Below are 19,871 nucleotides of genomic sequence, written 5' to 3' on the forward strand. Positions count from 1 at the left end.
TATGAAAATACTTCAGACTTATGTTTGAGAAAGTACATCCACGTATGTCGGGAGAAATCATCGACAAAAATAACATAGTAAACAAATCCTCCTTTAGAAATTACTGGTGCAGGACCCCAAACATCCGAGTGTATTAATTCAAGTGGTCTTGAAGAGAAAAAGGTTCTGTTCTGAAATGGTAATCTTTTCATTTTGCCGAGAATACAATCTTTACAATCAAATGATTCAGAGTTACAAAATTTTCCTAGATTTGGAAAATGTTGGATTTTGGCTATATGTGGGTGACCAAGTCTCTTATGCCACAGTTCCAACTCTATTTTTTGAATATTATAACAAAAAGCTTTCTTCGGCATTTCCAAAAAATCCATGTAATAGAGTCCTCATTCTCTATGGCCTTCCCCAATCAGCTTGCCTGACTGGCGATCCTGTACCCAACAACCATGAGAAGAAAAAGAAATATTACACCCATAATCAGAAATTTGAGATACAGATAAAAGATTTAAATTTAATTTGGGAACATGTCTAATTTCTGGAATAAAAAAAAAATTGTTTTATAAATTTTTTCAAAATTTCCTATTCCTTCTATTTCAAGAGAAGTCTCATCAGCAGTAAAGACCTTTGACACACTTGTTTTATTTTTAACACATTTGGATAGACTTTGATTATTTGGGGTCATATGAAAAGATGCACTAGAGTCAAGAAGCCAAGAAATTTTACCTAGATCAGAAAAAGATGAGGCTGCTGCGCCGGTTGAAGTTTCAGATGAGGAAGAGGCACCTTTGATGAGAGGCTGAAGAATCTCGATTAGTTGGGCCAGGGAAACTGGTGCATCCTGATCTTTAGGCTCCGATCCAGCAATTGCAGCTCTTTTTTCTCTCAGCTCCTTAAGTTTGGGACATTGTGGCCTGTAGTGTCCCGGTTCATGACAGTGATGACAAATAACTTTCTTCTTATCATAGTCACCATTTTGTCGGTTAAAGTGAGGAAGCCTATATGATCGAACATGATTCCCTGGCCTAGACACGGCTAAAACGGAATCATCTTCAATTTTTAAAGAACCTTTCCGGAGACGATTTTCTTTCATTGTTAACTCTTCAATAGTTTCAACAATAGAAGGAATTTTTCCCCGGTGAAGTAGGGCCGATTTAGTGGTTTCAAATTCCGGCCTTAATCTAGTGATAAACTGGTAAAAATGTTCAGCATCGAGTTGTTTCTGACGAAGCTCGATGTCTTCGGCACAATGCCACTTTGGTTCTAAAAGGAAAAGTTCTTCCCAAAGTTCGGACAACCCATTGTAATATTCACGAATAGTTTTGTCTCCTTGTGTCATCATTCGAACTTTTTCTTGGAGGTTGCACACGTGTGCAATATCTTTAAGGGAATACATATTCTTAAGGTATTCCCATGCCTTATCGGCATGATCAAATTTGGCAAGACTTGAGCATTTTTTAATGTCAACGCTATTGATAAGCCATGACATTATCTTCGCATGAGATATTCTCCATTCTTTCCATTTCTTCTCGTATGAGGCAATAGCCTTGATTTTCTCTTCTTCCGATAGAGGGACCTCTTTATCTCCCTCCTTTTTAGTAAGAGATAGCTTAGGTTCCGAATCGGAACCATCCACAATCCCCCATAAGCCTTTTCCCCATATATGGTGCTTCATGATTGAAGCCCATGTTACATAGTTCGTATCGCTTAGTTTCATAGGCATGATGGTGACTTTATCATTGTCATCCATCGATTACAAGGAGAGAAAGAATAGGGATAGAAGAGAAACAAGAAGGAAAATTAAAAAGAAAAAAAAAAACAATACAACAAGATGTGAAATCTTCTCCAATGAAGTGATAAAACACTTCTCTTCAAGTGGCGAACACTTTTGCAAATGGGCACGGAAACCGAGGCAGCTTTTCCTCAAGATTTAGTACTTCCGCGGCTCTGATACCATGAAATGAAATGGGGATCTTCGAAACACGAGCTTAGATTAACAAGAGCAAGTGTCAAGAATGACACTAAAGCATAACCCTTAAAAAGGGTATAACTGGAAACAAAATAAAAATAAAAATGTATTCTTTATTGATATGAAAAACCAATTGCTTAAGAAGCATTGGAGTAAAATACAAGAGGGGCTGCACCCCTTTATATACACAGCTGAAAGAGGACTCAATAGAGCTGTTGGGCACAGTCCAACAGCTGTTGGAATGTGTCAGTCCAACAGCTCTATTGCTAGTCAAGTCTGGACAGGACTTGACTAGCAACAGTCATTCTAGTTCAAACTGAACTAGATGACATAAAGACAAAAAATAAAAATAAAGGAAAAAAATTACAGAAAAGAAAGAAATGAAAAATGTATTTATATATATATAATAATATAATATTATTATATATACATATATGTACAGTTTTACATTTTAACAGTACTTCTAAGTATTTTTCCATTGCATATGGAAGATTGGATTTTCTACGTCTTGAGTATTATAAACTGGTGTCCCTATGAGTTTGCTCTTCTTTAGCAACATTATGTTTAGAATCAATAATACCTTTGCCAGCGTCTAAATCGTATTCATGGTCACATCCATTAGATTTCGAAGTCAAATCTATCAAAAAAGAATATTCGGTTACTTTCTTGATTTTTTTAAAATAAAAAAAAAACTTTCCTTTTCTAAGAAGGATACATACAATTTTCCATTTTTAAAATAAAAAACACCTATAGCCTTTTTTATTATTTGCATAACCTAAGAAGGCACAAGGAATGGCACGGGGGAGAGTTTATCATTCATGTTGGTGAAAACAAAATATTTGCATTCAAAGACTCTTAATCTAGAGTAATCAGGGGATAATTTGACAAGTTTTTCAATTGGAGTTATATTTTTCAAAGAAAAAGATGGCATTCGGTTAATGAGATAGGTAGCAGTTAGGATGGCTTCTGCCCAAAACTCTTTTGGAACTTGATTTCCTATTAATAAAGTCCTAGTGGTTTTCATAATGTGTCAATGTTTTCGTTTGGCCAAACCATTTTGTTATGGTATGTGTGGACAAGATCTTTGATGTATTATGCCATATACATTGAGATAGTATTTAAAATTCTTTTAACATAAATTATCTCCATCAGTGCGAAAAATGAAAATATTATTTTGAATTTTGTTTTATGCCATTGTGTGAAATGTTTGAAAATGTGAAAAAAACTCAGATTTATGCTTAAGTAAATCCAAGTATGCTTAGAGAAGTCATTAACAAAAATTACACAATATGCATATCCGCCTTTTGATATGACCAATGCATGACCCCAAACATCTGAACGTATTAACTTGAGTGGTCTAGATGAAACAAAAGTTCTATCATTAAATGATAAATAGCAATCTTTTCATTTTACCAAGAATATAATCTTTACAAGCAAAACTTTCAAAATTATAATTTTTTCCTAAACTTGAAAAGTGTTGGATTTTAGATATACGAGGATGGCCAAGCCTTTTGTGTCATAGATCAACTCTAGTTCATGAACATTATAACAAAAGGTATTCTTAGGTAATTTCAAAAAAATTATATAATAGGGTCCTCCTCTATGGCCTTCCCCAATCAGCTTCCCTTATCGGCGATCCTGTACCCAACAACCATGAGAAGAGAAGAAAATGTTACACTCATAATCAAATATTTGAGAGATAGATAAAAGGTTTAGATTTAGTTTGAGAATATATCTAACTTTTGGAATAAAAAAAATTTTGAATTTTTGAAAATTTTCAAAAAAATTTATCCCTTTTATTTCAAGAGATATACCATCAGCTGTGAAAACATTTGACACACCCGAGTTATTGTTAAGGCATTCGAACAAATTATTGATGTTTGGAGTCATATGAAAATAAACACCAGAGTCAAGAAGCCAAGGAAAGTTACCTAGATCGGAGAAAGATGAGACATCGACTCCAGTTGAGGCTTCAGTTAAGGAAGATGCTCCTTTCAGAAGAGGTTGAAAGATTTTCATTAATTAAGCCATCGATACGGGTGCATCTTGATTGATCTTATCCTTTGATTCTTGTGATGAGCCAACAGATGCAACCTTCTTTTCTTCTCTTCTCTTTAATTTAGGACATTGAGGCCTATAATGTCTCGATTCATGGCAATAGTGGCAAATGACTTTACTTTTATCATAGTCATTATTTTTTCTACCAAAATGAGGTGGTTTATAAGCTCACACATAATTCTACAGTCTAGATACGACTAGAACAGAATCGTCTTCATTCTTTGGAGTATTCTTCTTGAGCCTATTTTCCTCCATAGTTAGCTCTTCAATGGTGTCAATAATAGAGAGAATTTTTCCTCTATGTAAAAGGTTGGATTTTGTTGTTTCAAATTCTGGCCTCAAACCATTTATGAATTGGTAAAAATGTTCTATATCAAGTTGTTTTTTGCGAAGCCCGATATCTTCAGAACAATGCCACTTTGGCTCAAGAAGAGTCAATTCTTCTCAAAGTTCGAACAATTTATTATAATATTCCCTAATACTTTTATCTTTTTGAGTCAAAAATCGAACTTTATCTTGCAAATTGCACACATGTGCAATATCTTTAAGGGAATACACATTTCTAAGATATTCCCAAGCCTTATTGGCATGCTCAAATTTGGGTAAACTAGAGCATTTCTTAATGTCAATGCTATTAATTAGTCATGACATGATTTTGGCAAGCCCTATCCTCCATTCTTTCCACAAAAGGGTATAAAAGAAATAACACAAAGATAAAAATAATAATCTTTTATTTCATATGAAAATGCTTAAGAAACATTGATTACAAATGAGAGGGGATCACCCCTATTTATACAAGTAGAGAGTGGGGGAGAAAGAGTCTCTATTTATAGCCGTTGGACTAACTCCAATAGCTATACAATTAGTTAAGATCTAGTTGGATCTTGACTAGTTTAAAAGTCTAATAAAACCGAACTAGACAAAAATAAAAGATAAAAATAAAATAAATAAAATTAATAATAAATAAATAAAATATTATATTATATATAATTACATTTTTATATTTTTAACAATAATAAGAGACAAAAATAAGCAATTGTGAAACTAATAACGACTGATTCATCACCATGTACAAATAGATAGAAACTGAAGTTCAGTATGACGATTAGAACCTCAGATTAGGTAGAAACAAAATAAAAAAGAAAAGGAAAAAAATGAAAGAAACTTCAAAATTGATTATTTGGATGAAGAATTGTACAAATGATTGAAAAATCTAGAAATGAAAAATGCAAATGACAAATTGACCATTCTGATGCCACAAAATTCAACTAGCACATGATGCTGATGCATAACAGTTTTAATAGACAATCACAGAGAAGAAACTGCAATACGAATCAAAAGGAGCAGAATCGCTTCACAAGGGCATTCTAGATTTACAAGTTTGTGTAGCTCTACTTACATTCTCTATGTATGATTTACATTCTCTATGTTTGAAAGCAATCTTTGATACAAAGCATCAAAATATTACCCCCCACAACTGTCAAAATTAAAGAAACAATTACCGTCACTAATATAAAAGAAAACCAAATAAGGTTTCTAACTGAAATCAGGAGTTTCCCTTGATCTCAGCTTGGTCAAGCATAAATAAGGATGCCTTTCACCTACAGCTGCAAAAAAACGCTAAAAGAATCTAAAAGTGGATGCACCCAAAGAAGTTTACATTCTCAGATAGGAGAATTTGCAAAAGATTGACGAACACTGATGGATCATGCTGATTACATGGATATCACAAATAGATACTAGGTCACCATGCCATGAAAATTAAAGGCATTTACTGATAAAAGGTTATACCTACAGAGCCTTAAGTCATTAACTATGAATGCAAATAACTGAAAGGATTTTTCATACCTCGGGACATCATTCCCACATGCTTTAGTAACCAAGACTAGCCCAGCAACCATACTTCTAGCTGCACTTGCCCTTTTTTCCCCAGAACAGTTCCTGTAAGCATGAATATACATCCTTGAAAGACGGCGAGCTGGAGTATGAACCTTATGCACTGAACTTCCGTGTTCTGCAACTATAGAATAAAGTGCAACTTCAATTGCTGCTGCTTCTCTCAACTCGGACTCAAGTTTCTCAATTCTATGGTCCAATTCTTGGATTTTACTATCAGAAACAATCTCACATGCCTCACTAGAAATGTTAACTTCAGTAACATCCAATCTCCTATGCATTTGTGCTAATGTTCTGGTATTGTCATTGGACTGTTTTAGACTACTAAATCTTTTCCTTTCATCCACAAATAGATTACTGTTCCCTAATGCCATGCTCGTTGAATTGCCAAGCACTGACCTGACAGATTTACTGCCATGCTTTTGCCTCTCATTAATAACATTGCTGAACTTTGACCCCAAAATACCAATGCTGAAAGCCTGCACGCCGCCAGTACAGGAAGTCACTTGCTTTCCTTGAGTTTCTTCTGAAAATTTAAGTTGTTGACTAATAGATGTTTCCCTCTCCATGTGCTTTACTGAAGAATTTGCATATGTGCCAACACCTGGTTCTCCAGTGACTTCAGGTCCTTTGGAGGGATCCCAAAGGTCCCCCATTACTTCTTCATCATCAGAATTTTCATCCATATGGAAAGTGTTTCCATCTTTCTTCAAATGTTTATTACCTTCATCAGCATTTTCTGTGTCTTCATCTTTAAAATTCCTGTTTTCTGCATGCTCCAGAACCCCTAGCTGTGTATATTTATTTGTCTCACCGCCCTCTATAGCATTTCCTTCCTTGTGTTCCTCAGCCACTTCTTCGACTTTAGAATTACCTATATTTACAGTAATTGGGTTGTGTGCAATCTCCAGATCAATGCTCAGAGGTCCTTCTCCACCTTCTGTGTAATCATAACCTTTCTGTACTTCTGTGGCACCTGAAGCAATCTCAATGCAGACCCTTGGAGACTCCTGCACCATCACTTTTGGGCTGACACCAATTTCACTCTTATCTAACCTAGCTTCAACATCTGCATACCCAGAATCTGACAATAAAGAAGAACCATTACGTAAAGCCAATAATATATCTGAATCTGTAGTCACCTTCTGTTTTGAATATGCAGATTTCAAAAGTTCATTAATTTCTGGACTCCCAGTTCTAGAAGATACTTCTTCTGGTGACATTTGAAAATCTTTATTTGTTTCATCTTCTTCTACTGCATTTCTTTCCTTGTGTTCCTTGGCCTCTTCTTCAACATTAGAATTACCTATGCTTACAGTTACTTTGTTGTCTGTCATCTCTGTATCAGTACTCAGAGGTCCTTCTCCACCTGTGTAATCATAACTTTTCCGTACTTCTGTGGCACCTGAAAAAATCTCAATACTGCGCCTTGGAGCTTCCTGCGCAATCAGTTTTGTGCTGACACCATTTGCATTGTTATCTAACCTAAATTCATCATATGCAAGCCCAGAATCTGACAATAAAGAAGATGAACCTTTCTGTAAAGCCAATAATATATCAGAAACTGTAGTCACCTTCGGTTTTGATTGTGCAGATTTCAAAGGTTCATTAATTTCTGGATTCCCAGTATTGGAAGATACTTCTTCTACTGACATTTGAACATCTTTATTTGTTTCACCTCCCACTACTGCATTTCTTTCCTTGTGGTCCTCAGCCACTTCTTCAACATTAGAATTACCCATACTTACAGTAATTTGGTTGTCTGCCATCTCTGTATCAGTGCTCAGAGGTCCTTCTCCACCTGTGTAATCATAACTTTTCCGTACTTCTGTGGCACCTAAATCAATCTCACTACTGCACCTTGGAGCTTCCTGCGCCATCAGTTTTGTGCTGACGCCATTTGTATTGTTATCCAACCTAACTTCATCATCTGCATGCCCAGAATCTGACAATAAAGAGGAAGAACCCTTCCACAAAGCCAATAATATATCTGAAACTGTAGTCACCTTCTGCTTTGAATGTGCAGATTTTGAAGGTTCATTAATTTCTGGACTCGCAGTACTAGAAGATACTTCTTCTGGTGACATTTGAAAATCTTTATTTGTTTCACCTTCCTCTACTGCATTTCTTTCCTCGTGTTCCTTGGACAATTCTTCAGCAATAGAATTAACTATACTTACAGTAATTTGGTTGTCTGCCATCTCTGTATCAGTACTCAGAGGCCCTTCTCCACCTTCTGTGTAATCATAACTTTTCTGTACTTCTGTGGCACCTGAAGCAATCTCACTACTGCGCCTTGGAGCTTCCTGCGCAATCAGTTTTGTGCTGAGACTATTTGAATTGTTATCTACCCTAACTTCATTATCTGCAAGCCCAGAATCTGACAATAAAGAAGATGAAGCTTTCTGCAAAGCCAATAGTATATCAGAAACTGTAGTCACCTTCTGCATTGATTGTGCAGATTTCAAAGGTTCATTAATTTTTGGATTCCCAGTATTGGAAGATACTTCTGCTGACATTTGAAAATCTTTTTTTGTTTCACCTCCCACTACTGCATTTCTTTCCTTGTGTTCCTCAGCCACTTCTTCAACATTAGAATTACCCATACTTACAGTAATTTGGTTGTCTGCCACCTCTGTATCAGTGCTCAGAGTTCCTTCTCCACCTGTGTAATCATAACTTTTCCGTACTTCTGTGGCACCTAAATCAATCTCACTACTGCACCTTGGAGCTTCCTGCGCCATCAGTTTTGTGCTGACGCCATTTGTATTGTTATCCAACCTAACTTCATCATCTGCATGCCCAGAATCTGACAATAAAGAGGAAGAACCCTTCCACAAAGCCAATAATATATCTGAAACTGTAGTCACCTTCTGCTTTGAATGTGCAGATTTTGAAGGTTCATTAATTTCTGGACTCCCAGTACCAGAAGATACTTCTTTCAGTGACATTTGAGACGATTTTATGTCCTGAACAATAACTTCATCTGAATTGGCCAAGTCATTTACCACCATAGCTGGATACACATCAGACTTTACTAGCACTTCATTTCCAAGCAAGTCACTTTTTCCATTGGCACTTGCAGAGTCCTCCTTAAAAGCTCCTAGAGAATTCTGTGTTTGCACAAAAAATCTCATTATCAGGTCATACAAGAACCAGAGATATTTAGGAATCCCAAATTTGTCATACAATAGGAAAGAAGAGAATCTAGGAAAAATCCAAAGCCAAAGAAGCTTAATTCAGGCAATCCGAGGCCATGATAATTCAACAATACAAGCAAGATCAGAATTTAGTCCTTGCAAAAGAAATGGACACGACATAAGAGAATACAGAAGTTTCCAGAAGAAAACTTCTGTATATCTTTACAAGAATAACTTCCATTGTTATCAGTTGATACAAAGAACATGATCACCTTAGTTATGTGTTTACATGTTAAATAGTAATATAAGCTTGAACGAGTAAGGTTTCATTGGATATTTACCTACGAGATGTTAAAATATGTATCGATATAGTTATATATATATATATATATATATATATATATATTTATAAATATGTATATATGTATATATATAACTATATTTCTGTTATGTAAATTGCATTTTCCATAAGGGGTATTTTGGTCTTTTCACTCTTGTAATAGGTACTGTCCATTAGGGACTGTTTCATCTTTTGTATTTATTTTTTTCTCATTTATTGTTTATGTCTTTTAGATATTGTGTGAGGGCTCTATGGTCAAAGACCATAGAGTCGTTGGGAGCAATCCCAACGGTTGTATTTATGACTGTTGGGAGCTCCCAATGACTCCATTGGGAGCTCCCCAAGGTCCTCCACTTGTATATAAAGGGGCTGTTCGCCAAATCTTGTAATCCATGCTTTTGCTAAGCATGTTGGTGATCAATACAATAATATTTTTTATTGATCAATACAATAATATTTTTTATCTCTTTGTGTTCTTGTTAAGCGCTTTTGTATGCACTTTGTGCTTGTGTAGTGCCTTTGTATTGTCCCTTAGTGGACTAGTGTATGTGCTTGTGCACGTTGTATTTCTTGTTTTCGCTTGATTCATTATATGGCATCATAGTCATAGTGCTCTTCGACCTTTGAAGTGGTCATGACTATCACGTGCTCGTGTTCGTGAGGTTGTGGTGAGTGGTGATTGTGGTGCCCAAGAGGACGTATTTTTTCTATCTTTCTCTCTTTTCTCTCTCTTCTAATCTTTCTCATGCAGCACGATTCCAAGATTTATCAATCTTTCAAATTAAATGGATCAAACTAAATGATATGGGCCTCCGCCATGGAGAACAACCTTAAAGGAAAGAAGCTTTGGGGATATGTGATGGGCACTATCCCCGAACCTTAACTTCTTATGCTCACAAAAGTAGAAGGAGATCAAGAGATGGCCTGTCGTGCCAAATCCATTCGTGACTATCAAGCCAAAATAGAAAATTGGGAGAGTGACCATGTCAAGATCCTTACATGGTTTATAAACAATGTTGACATTAAAATACGTACCAACATTGCAAAGTTTAGAAAGGCCAATGAGACTTGGACTTTTATGAAAGAAATGTATACACAAAAGGATCTTGCAAGACAAATTTTCTTACAAGAGAAAATAAAAACCATCAAACAAAGGGGACATGAGTGTCCGCGATTATTTTAGTGCACTATCCCCTCCATGGGATGAGTTGACACTTCTTAAACCCAGGTGGGTTGCAAGTGAAGACGTGAATCTAAGAAGAGAATAAATAAATAAAAAATACTTTTTTCTGATTTTTACATGGGCTTCGCCCCAAATTTGAACAAGTGAAATCATTACTTCTTCATAAATCCTCTCATTTACCTCTTGAGGATGTCGTTGCCGAAGTATGCCAAGAGAAGACTCATCTTGATATGACAAAAATTGGAGATGAAGTGTTGACGGTTTCTAAGCCCGACAACAATCTAAAGACCTACAAAACTCCATACTATGGGAGGCAAAATAACTGTGGTGAAAGAAAAATTGTTATTTAGCACTTTTGTAATAAGTCGGGACACATCAAAAGGAATGTCCAAAACTCAATGGTACTTTCAAGAACAAAATGGCTTCCATTAGGGAATCCACACTCAAGATGGAGGAGACAAGCAAAAAAGTAGGAAACCTTAAAAATACTTTCTCTCTCTCAACTAACGGAGGCAGTTCAATAAATTCTCAAATCCTCATCTACATCGGGTATCATCATTGCTTCTTCCTCTCCTCCAGGTATGTGTTCTTGGATCATTGACTCGGGAGCCTCTTTTCATATGACCCCTCATGAGAACTATTTTTTTGATATATGCACCAACTCAATTTTCTTATGTTTCAACTACCGATGGGACTTCCTAAAAAATTAAAAGTATTGAAACTTTAGACTAAAAAACTTCTCAAATTTTTTTTTCCAAAAGTTAGAATAGTTCTCAAACTCAACTTAATTTTTTTTTTTCAGTTTCTCAAATAGCCGACCATAGATGCAAAATTTCTTTCTCACCAAAAGGTTGCACCATGCAGGATCTCCAGTCCAGGAAGCAGATTGGGCAAGGCCATAGGAGAGGAGATCTTTACTACATGAATTTTTTGTCTATTCCTCCTTCTAAGTCATTTTGTAAGCATATCCAAGAAAAAGATATTGAAATTTGGAATAAGAGACTTAGACATCCTAGCATTTCAAAGATGCATCTTCTTTCTTTTTTAGAGACTTATTGGAATGAAAAATATATTATCTGTAAAGATTGAATTTTTGGAAAAATGAAATCTATATTGTTTCCTCATAGAATCTTTGTTTCAAAGAGACCATTTGAGTTGGTGCACTCGGATGTATGGAGACCGTCTCTGGTCATATCAAAGGGTGGTTTCTCTTATTATGTTGTTCTTGTTTATGACTTTACAAGATATGAATGGGTCTACTTCTTTAATTTAAAATTGGATGTATTCTTTTTCTTTAAAGAATTTGATGTGATGATTAAAAATCAATTTCAAAGTGATATTTCAATTCTTAGATCCGACTCGGGAGGTGTGTATATGTCAAATGATTTTCAAGATTATTTGAGAAAAAATGGTATTTGTCACCAAAGATTTTGCCTTATAACAACTTAACAAAATGGGTTAGTAGAAAGAAAACAAAGATATTTAATGGAAACCGCTAGAACCCTACTTATTTTTAAAAATGTTCCTAAGAAATTTTGGGCCAAAGTCATTTTGACTTCAACATACTTGATAAATAGAATGTTTTCTTCTTCTTTGCAAAATGTTTCTCCATTTGAAAAATTGTTTAAAATGTCACCCGATTTCAAAAGACTACGGATTTTTTGTTATAAATACTTTGTCCTTTCTCACAAAAGGAATAAGTTATTACCAAAGGCCATTGAATGTGTCTTCAATTGATATGGTAACAATAAAAAAGGGTATTGATGTTTTGACTCTAAAAACAATAAACTTTATGTGTCCAAAGACGTAGCCTTCTTGAAAAATGAAAATGGATTCGATAAAGAGAATAATAAAGAAGTAGACAATGCATTCTTGTTTGATCTCTTGCCAAGGCAAGAAATTGATTATTGTGAATCAAATTATTGTGATATGATAATGTTTGTGAACATGCGTTAGATAATAATGCCCTTGATGAGAGTCACACTAGTGGTTCTTTAGAATTGACTTTTGTTAATGACCACTTAATAGAAAACCCTTCTCAAAATGTAAGTTTATACCTGGAGGATATATGGAGACCAAACATGTGCTTTTGAAAAATATTCTCAAGATCTTTCAATAAATGAAACACTTAATCAAGATGTGTCTCTAGAGAACACCACACTTAGGAAATCTCATAGAACTTCCAATCCAACAAATTGGTTTGTATCCTATGAAACTTTTTCACCAAACTATAGAGCATGCCTACTAGTTGTTCATTCCTATTATGAACCCTCTCATTATAACGAAGACAAAGATAGTCCTCATTAGGTTGAAGCTATAAATATAGAATCAAAAGCCCTTTGTAAGGCTCATAATTGAAAATATAAAAAAACTCATAGGTTGCAAGTGGGTGTTTAAGGTTAAGACTAAAAGTGATAGAATTCTCAAAATATATAAGGCTAGATTAGTTGTCAAAGGTTACTCATACGAATATGAAATTGATTACGAAGAAACCTTTGTGTAGCTAATGACTAGTGTTAGAACTCTCATAACCATTGCATCCATTAAAGAATGGCCTATTTATGAATTAGATGTAAAAAATATTTTCCTTAATGGTGATCTTAGTGAAGTATGCATGGATCCTCCGTCGGGATTTAATATTGAAAAGAAAAAAAATTTAAAACTAAGAAAAGCATTATATGGTCTTAAAGAAGCCCCTAAGGCTTGGTATAACAGATTTAGTAATGTTATGAAAAAATTGGGTTTTTTATCTTGTTATATTGACAATGCGCTTTTTGTTAAGAATACAAGTACAAATATCGTAATATTATTGTTGTATGTAGATGATATGATAATTACAGGAAATAAAAAGGGAGTTAGTCAAATTAAAAATGTTTTAAAAGAAAATTTTGATATCTAATTTGAGTTTTCTTAGATATTTTCTAGGTACTGGGGTCACCTATTCTCCCAGAAGTTATATCCTATCACAAATAAAACTAACTGCTAAGTTAGGGATTTTAGACGATAAGAAGGTGGAGACTCCTGAAGTTGTCAATGTAAAGTTAAGGCTTGAAAATGAGAAACTGCCATAAGATCTCACACCATATCGACAATTGATTGGGTCTCTCGCATACATGTCCATTACTAGACCTAACATTCCTCAAGCAGTTCATGCACTCAGTCAGTTCCAACATACACCAACCGTTGTGCACATGAGTGCAGTATTAAGGATCATTAGATATATTAAAAATTCAATAAGCAAAGGGCTTTTTTTTATCCTCATCCTCCTCACTAGATTTACTTTCTTATATTGATGCTGACCGGGGAGGAAATCTTAATGATAGGATATCAACCACTAGTTTGAATGTGTTTTTAGGTGACTCTTTGATCTCTTGGAGGTTCAAGAAACTGCAGGAGGTCTCATTATCTTCTATTGAAGCTGAGTATCAGGCGATGACTATGACAACAATGGAGCTTGTATGGTTAAAAAACCTTCTCAAAGACATGATAATTGTCATCTGAAAACCATCAAAGATGTGTTGCGATAATAAAAGTGCAATCTACATTGCGAGCAATCACACCTTCCATGTGCGTATAAAGCACAGAAATGAACTGCTATTATATCTGTGATGAATATTTACGTGGAACTATCAAATTGTCGTGTCACCTTTGAGGACCAACTAGCAGATTTCTTCACCCTAGTTCATTTTTCTTCTCAACAAACTTTCGGTAATCCCACCATAAGTCTGAGGGAGAGTGTTAAAATATGTATCTATATAGTTACATATATTTATATATATATATATGTATATATAAATATATTTTTTTTATATAATTTGTATTGCTTATCAGTGGCATTTTGGCCTTTTCACTCTTGTAATAGGTTATGTCTATTAAGGACAGTTTGGTCTTTTGTATTTATTTTATTTATTTATTTTTTATATATTTTAGATATTGTATGAGGGCTCTATGGCTCTATGATAAAAGACCATAGAGTCCTTGGGAGCTCCCAAGAACTCTATTGGGAGCTCCCTAAGGTCCTTTACTTGTATATAAAGGGGCTGTTTGCCCTATCTTGTAATCCACGCTTTTGCTAAGCATATTAGTGATCAATACAATAATATTTTTATCTCTTTGGCTATGTCACATAGGTGCGGGTGCAGGTGCGGCGATGCCGCACTTTAAAAAAACTTGGGTGCGGGGGTGCGGGGAGGAGGGTATATATATATATATATATATATATATATATATATATATATATATATTAACAGTTTTAAGTAAACACTGTGTATGTCTGTACATTTATGTATTTATATATAGAATATAGATAAAAATGGACTTGATTAGGGTTAACTGAATCTACTTTTGGATAGAAATGGACCTCAATGTGGTTGACTTCACCTAACACAAAGGAAGCTGTGTCCAAGTGTCGCACCCACCTGGGTGCGGGTGCGACGCGGGTGCGGTGCCCTGTTAGAAGAGTCCGTGTGACATAGCTCTTTGGGTTCTTGTTAAGCTCTTTAAAGCTTTTGTATGAACTTTGTACTTGTGTAGTGCCTTTGTATTGTCCCTTAGTGGACTAGTGTATATGCTTGTGCACGATGTATTTCTTGCTTCCTCTGTTTCATTACACCAGAGACACCAAATGAAGCTGAATACTGGCATATGATTGCCAGCCTTTTCTACAGACATGGATCGGCATATTTAACTCAGGGTGATTTTGCATCCAATGGAAGCTTTCCATGAAAATAGTCGTTAGACGACAAGTATGACATCCCCACCCCTCTTGCGATATCCCGTTGGAAAGGGAGTGACTTTCAACATTCAGAAATTTCATGTCATATTCATAAACTTTTATGCAGGAATTTTTCTTTTTCCAGAAAGAGCGTAGGTGCAGATTTCAAACAATACATTCCTCAAATATAATATGACTTTAACTGTCACTAGAGATTTGCAAGCAATTTGTGATTTGGAGTTAATGTGGAGAGAGAGAGAGAGAGAGAGGAGCAAACAACATAGTACATAAAGATGAATGTAAAAGATTGATACCTCCTCCAATTTTCTGACACCCCAAGAACCAGAACCATCGGACTTAAGGGACAGGGAATCTGCACTCTCCTCCGAATAAGGTGGAGACTTGGGCATCGATGTTTGGGAGCACTGGGAGGAAATGTCATCATCAGTAAAGGAAGCAATTTCAGCTTCCTCGGCAAATGCTTCGTTCATAAGAGCAGAAACCGATTCCTTACCCTCCTTATCCACAGAAATTTCCTGGGACAGGGAGTCTCTTGATGAAGAGCTGCTGATATCCCTTTCGTATGGTTGAATTTTCATGTAGAGAACTGGCTGCGACGTGTTCCGATAGCTCCTCTTGCAGTTCATAGGAGCAGTTATGTTTACAGGATCCATGATCGCTCCATACTCAGCCAAGTCTATCACAGTAGTTCCCAAGAGCTGTGCTTTTACAATCTTGTCTCTGCGAGGCTCATATAAATTCAGTTCCAAACAGTTCTTCTGAAATGTTTCCAATTCAACACCTTTTGCAGACAACTCATGTGACAAAGTCACCGGGAGCTTAAAGGACTCATTGAACTCAATCTTGCCATCTGAACCAGATCCAATGGAAGGTACAACTGTTTTAGTAGACCCAGAATGTCGTTCTCCATTATCCCATCGGAGCAACACCGAGCGCAGATATTTTAAAGATTGGGAAGGTGGCCATGGTTTGATCTCCTCTATATGAATGACATACTCAACCTGGACAGACGTACCCTTTCTGGTCTTTGTTCGTAGCCCAAGAACCATGGCTGAACGGTGCTTCTGGTAAAAGGGCAGAATATAGTTTGGTGGTATACTTCAAACTTCGGATTTCAACTCAAAGCAATTGATAATGCTGCCTGAATTAAAGGACTAGAAACTCAGTAGTAAGAAGAGAATAAGAATCAAGATTTGAATTAGATAGCATGACATTTGCTTAAATGCGCTAAAACTGAAACAATGACTGCTGGTAGTGCTACAAAATGACAAGCATATACAGAAAACTTATCAGGCCATTCGACATCATTACCAACAGATCCCAGTTTCACCTCACAGTGGAAGAGAAGATACCAAAGTGTTCTCGCTTATCAGTAACCAGATATAAAATATGCTGTGGAATTTCCGAAACCTTTTCAGTGATTAATGAAAGAAAAAAGGAGATGACCAGAAGATTAATGTGTAAACTACAAAATCACAACTTAATACAGCTGAATGCAAGAGTTCTAATAAGTTGGTTTGACGAAAAGAATGCTCGGTTACAAAAAAAACTAGATTTCAGTCATAGAGAATGAGGAATATTTCTACTTGTTTAATAAACCGAAGCAAACAAACTTATAAATCATTAAAGATGATCCTGTTTTTTATGTGGGGGTGGGGGGGGGGGGGGAGGAGGGAGAGAGAACTTCTCCTCTATGCGTTTAAGAATTAACATGAGTAGTTCTTTTTTGAAAGAGAAGATGAGTAGTTATTGAACAGCAGAAAAGGAATGTGAATGTATTCCATATACTCATATATGAACCCAAACGCAGAAATAGAAAAAAGAAAGTAAGAAACGGCTATAAGTAATATATAAACTCATAGAGGGGCCAATAGAAAATATTTTTCTTTAAAAAAATTGAATCTTCTCAGAAGAAACAAAAAATTGAACCTAATGCAAAGACTCAGCATGCACAAACGATCAACGATGTATAATTTTCTGCTCATCAAGTAGCTAATATATAAATAAATGCACAAGATTCATGGTTAAAAAGGCCGCAAACTCTTGTAGAAGACAAAAAATGAAGCAGATTTTTCTGGCTGAAACAAAAAAAGAAAAGAAAACTAAAGCAATAAGACATGATCTCGACCAACAAAGGAACTAAATCCTTTACTATTCATGGACAAGATTCAAAATCATCACGAAAAGAAGCAGTAGATTTACACAAACGCACAAAAAAAAAAATACACGGAATTTAGATCATCCAGTAGCCAAAAAATCGTGAAAAGTATGAAAAAAAAATCCTCTCAACAACATAAATTGCATAAATTCAAACAAAAAACAGGAGGAAGAACGAATTTATTAAGATACGTCACACCTTTTTAGGTCTAGAAAATCTAAAAAGAAAAAGGAAACACACACACAATTAACTTATCTAGGAGTCAAAGAATTTGCTGAAATATTCCTCAAAAAAAAATCGCTGAAATTACATAAATTCATCAAAATACTGAAGTCGCCAAAAAACTACAAAATATTTCAAAACCACACACACAGAGTCTCGTCTAAGCATTCGATTCATTAAAAAAAAGAAAAATATCATGCATTAATGAATGAAACCACGGCCATCAGAATCTCGAGAGAGAGAGAGAGAGGGAGGTACGGAAAGCAGAGAATCCCTGAGAAATCAGATCCGAACGGGAGACAAAAAAAACTCCGCCATCAATGCTGAGATTGTTGGAGAGGCAAAGTGCGAACATTAATTCCCTCACTAAAAAAAAGAGCAGCAATTTCCGAAGCCGAAGAGGAAATAAAAGAGAGACAGAGAGAGAGAGAAAATAGACCGTACCTCTCTGTCTTTCTGCCACCGTCCTTCTCTCTTCAATCTTCGTCGGCTCTGTTCGCTCAGCAGTCGCTCTCAGTCGATTCTGACCCCGCCATCGCAACCCCAGAATGGCCCCCAAAATAAATAAATTATTAATTAGAAAAAAACTGAGATGTCATTCCCTTTTTATTATTTTTTATTATCTCTAAAATTCTACATTTTTCCCTCTCATTTGTCAATGTACTGTGACCGACGTCAGAATTCAAAATATCAATTGACCATTTTGTTCCGACGTCACCTGCACTCCCTCGTGTACCTTTTTGGGATTCCTGAAATGGGTAAGGAGCTTTCTGTCCAGAATACGCATCGATGACTAAGAAATAGGGTGTCAACGGGTCGGGTCGGGTTTGGTTCGGACTCAGGTGGAATCAGACTTAGACCAAATTTTCGGTTTTGGTATTGGATCCGAACCCGTGTTTAGTCGGGTTTACTATAAGAGAAACCATACCCGACCCGATAAGAACTACATGAACCACACCCACCAGTCCATACCTGGTAAAATAATATTTTTTATAATTTTTACAAAAACTAAAGGTCTTACTAGAAACTTCGGTCGGGCCCGGGTCTGGTATAAAATTTAAAGAACCACACTCAGTTCCATGTACCTTCAAGTCCAAATTCGAGTCTTAATTGGGTCTTCTTATCTGTGACTATACCCGGATCCTATAAGGTTTGGTCCCAGTACACCCTACCCGTTGATACACCCACTAAGAAATAGTTATAGAACATGTCGGCTTGGGGTTACACAGTAATTTTACCTTCTAACAGAAGAGATTAGGGATGCAAACGATTAGGATTATGAACAGCTAAATATATCAGATTAGGATTAGAATCATATCCAAACTGCCAAAAGTTTTGAAGCCTCCATCGTGGGTATGACCCATTTGCATCCCTAAAAGAGATACAGTACAGAGTGACCGACTCTGTGGGTTTGGGTACTTTGGATCTTGGATTCATACCAGACTGAAAGAGTGGAAATCGATAACATTTCAATTTGTGTTCTGGATTAGGATTCGGATTCGGATTTAGATGGGGGTTATGTCTGGGTGGGTCGAAGAGACCGGGATGAATAGAGGTATTGTGGTTAAGATTATGGTGCTTTATTTCATGAGGGTTGGATTTATATCGGTGTGCTGACACATGTTGAGTTTTGCTTGGTGTGCAATTGAGCACGATACGAGAAGTAATATCCGGTGAGTTTTGGATTGGGCTGAATTGGACCCTGATGCATACATATTCGGTGAGAGACGCGTGCAAGTGCTTACAGGATATATTTGAATCCAATTTTGTTATTTGGATTTTTCATTTTTGGGTTTATTTTGAAAATTAAATCATTGAATTGAATTTTGGATACTAATTAGATCAGTCCATGATGAGATCCGATTAAACCATAATGACTGTTGTTTTGGTCCATTGACTGGATCGGGTCCATTTACTTTCACCCCTTGCAAAAACTAAACCAGATCCAACTTAATGCTCCTGAATCGGGAACCTGTGTCTAATAATTTTCGGGCCCCATATTTTGTGTCGGTCCCGTACCGAACCCGTTATGGTACAAATCCTGGCCCAAACTCCACCACACGGAACCAACTTTGGGGTCCACGTGTTCGTTCCCAGTGTCCTATTCTAAAATTAACTAAAGTAATACTATTAAAGAAAACCGCATAAATTTTAAGATATTTCATGCAACTGCCTACTT

At 36.0% G+C, this 19,871-nt stretch overlaps 1 protein-coding gene across 2 annotated transcripts in view; it reads right to left on the minus strand.

Moving 5' to 3' along the window:
• LOC149840877 (uncharacterized) overlaps positions 1 to 16,453 on the minus strand; it is a 39,780-nt gene extending 23,327 nt beyond the window's left edge. For both annotated transcript variants that reach the window (XM_090004573.1, XM_090004574.1), the window contains exons 1-2: positions 15,606 to 16,453; positions 5,867 to 9,027 (exon numbers count right to left, since the gene is read on the minus strand). In XM_090004573.1, the coding sequence (XP_089860699.1) occupies positions 5,867 to 9,027; positions 15,606 to 16,361 (3,917 nt within the window). In that variant the 5' untranslated portion in view covers positions 16,362 to 16,453. The remainder of the gene's footprint in view (positions 1 to 5,866; positions 9,028 to 15,605) is intronic.
• Positions 16,454 to 19,871: the final 3,418 nt, after the last annotated feature.

Source organism: Nuphar pumila, chromosome 4 (genome assembly GCF_984573655.1).
Source record: "Nuphar pumila chromosome 4, dmNupPumi1.hap1.1, whole genome shotgun sequence".
Classification (NCBI taxonomy): Eukaryota; Viridiplantae; Streptophyta; class Magnoliopsida; order Nymphaeales; family Nymphaeaceae; genus Nuphar; species Nuphar pumila.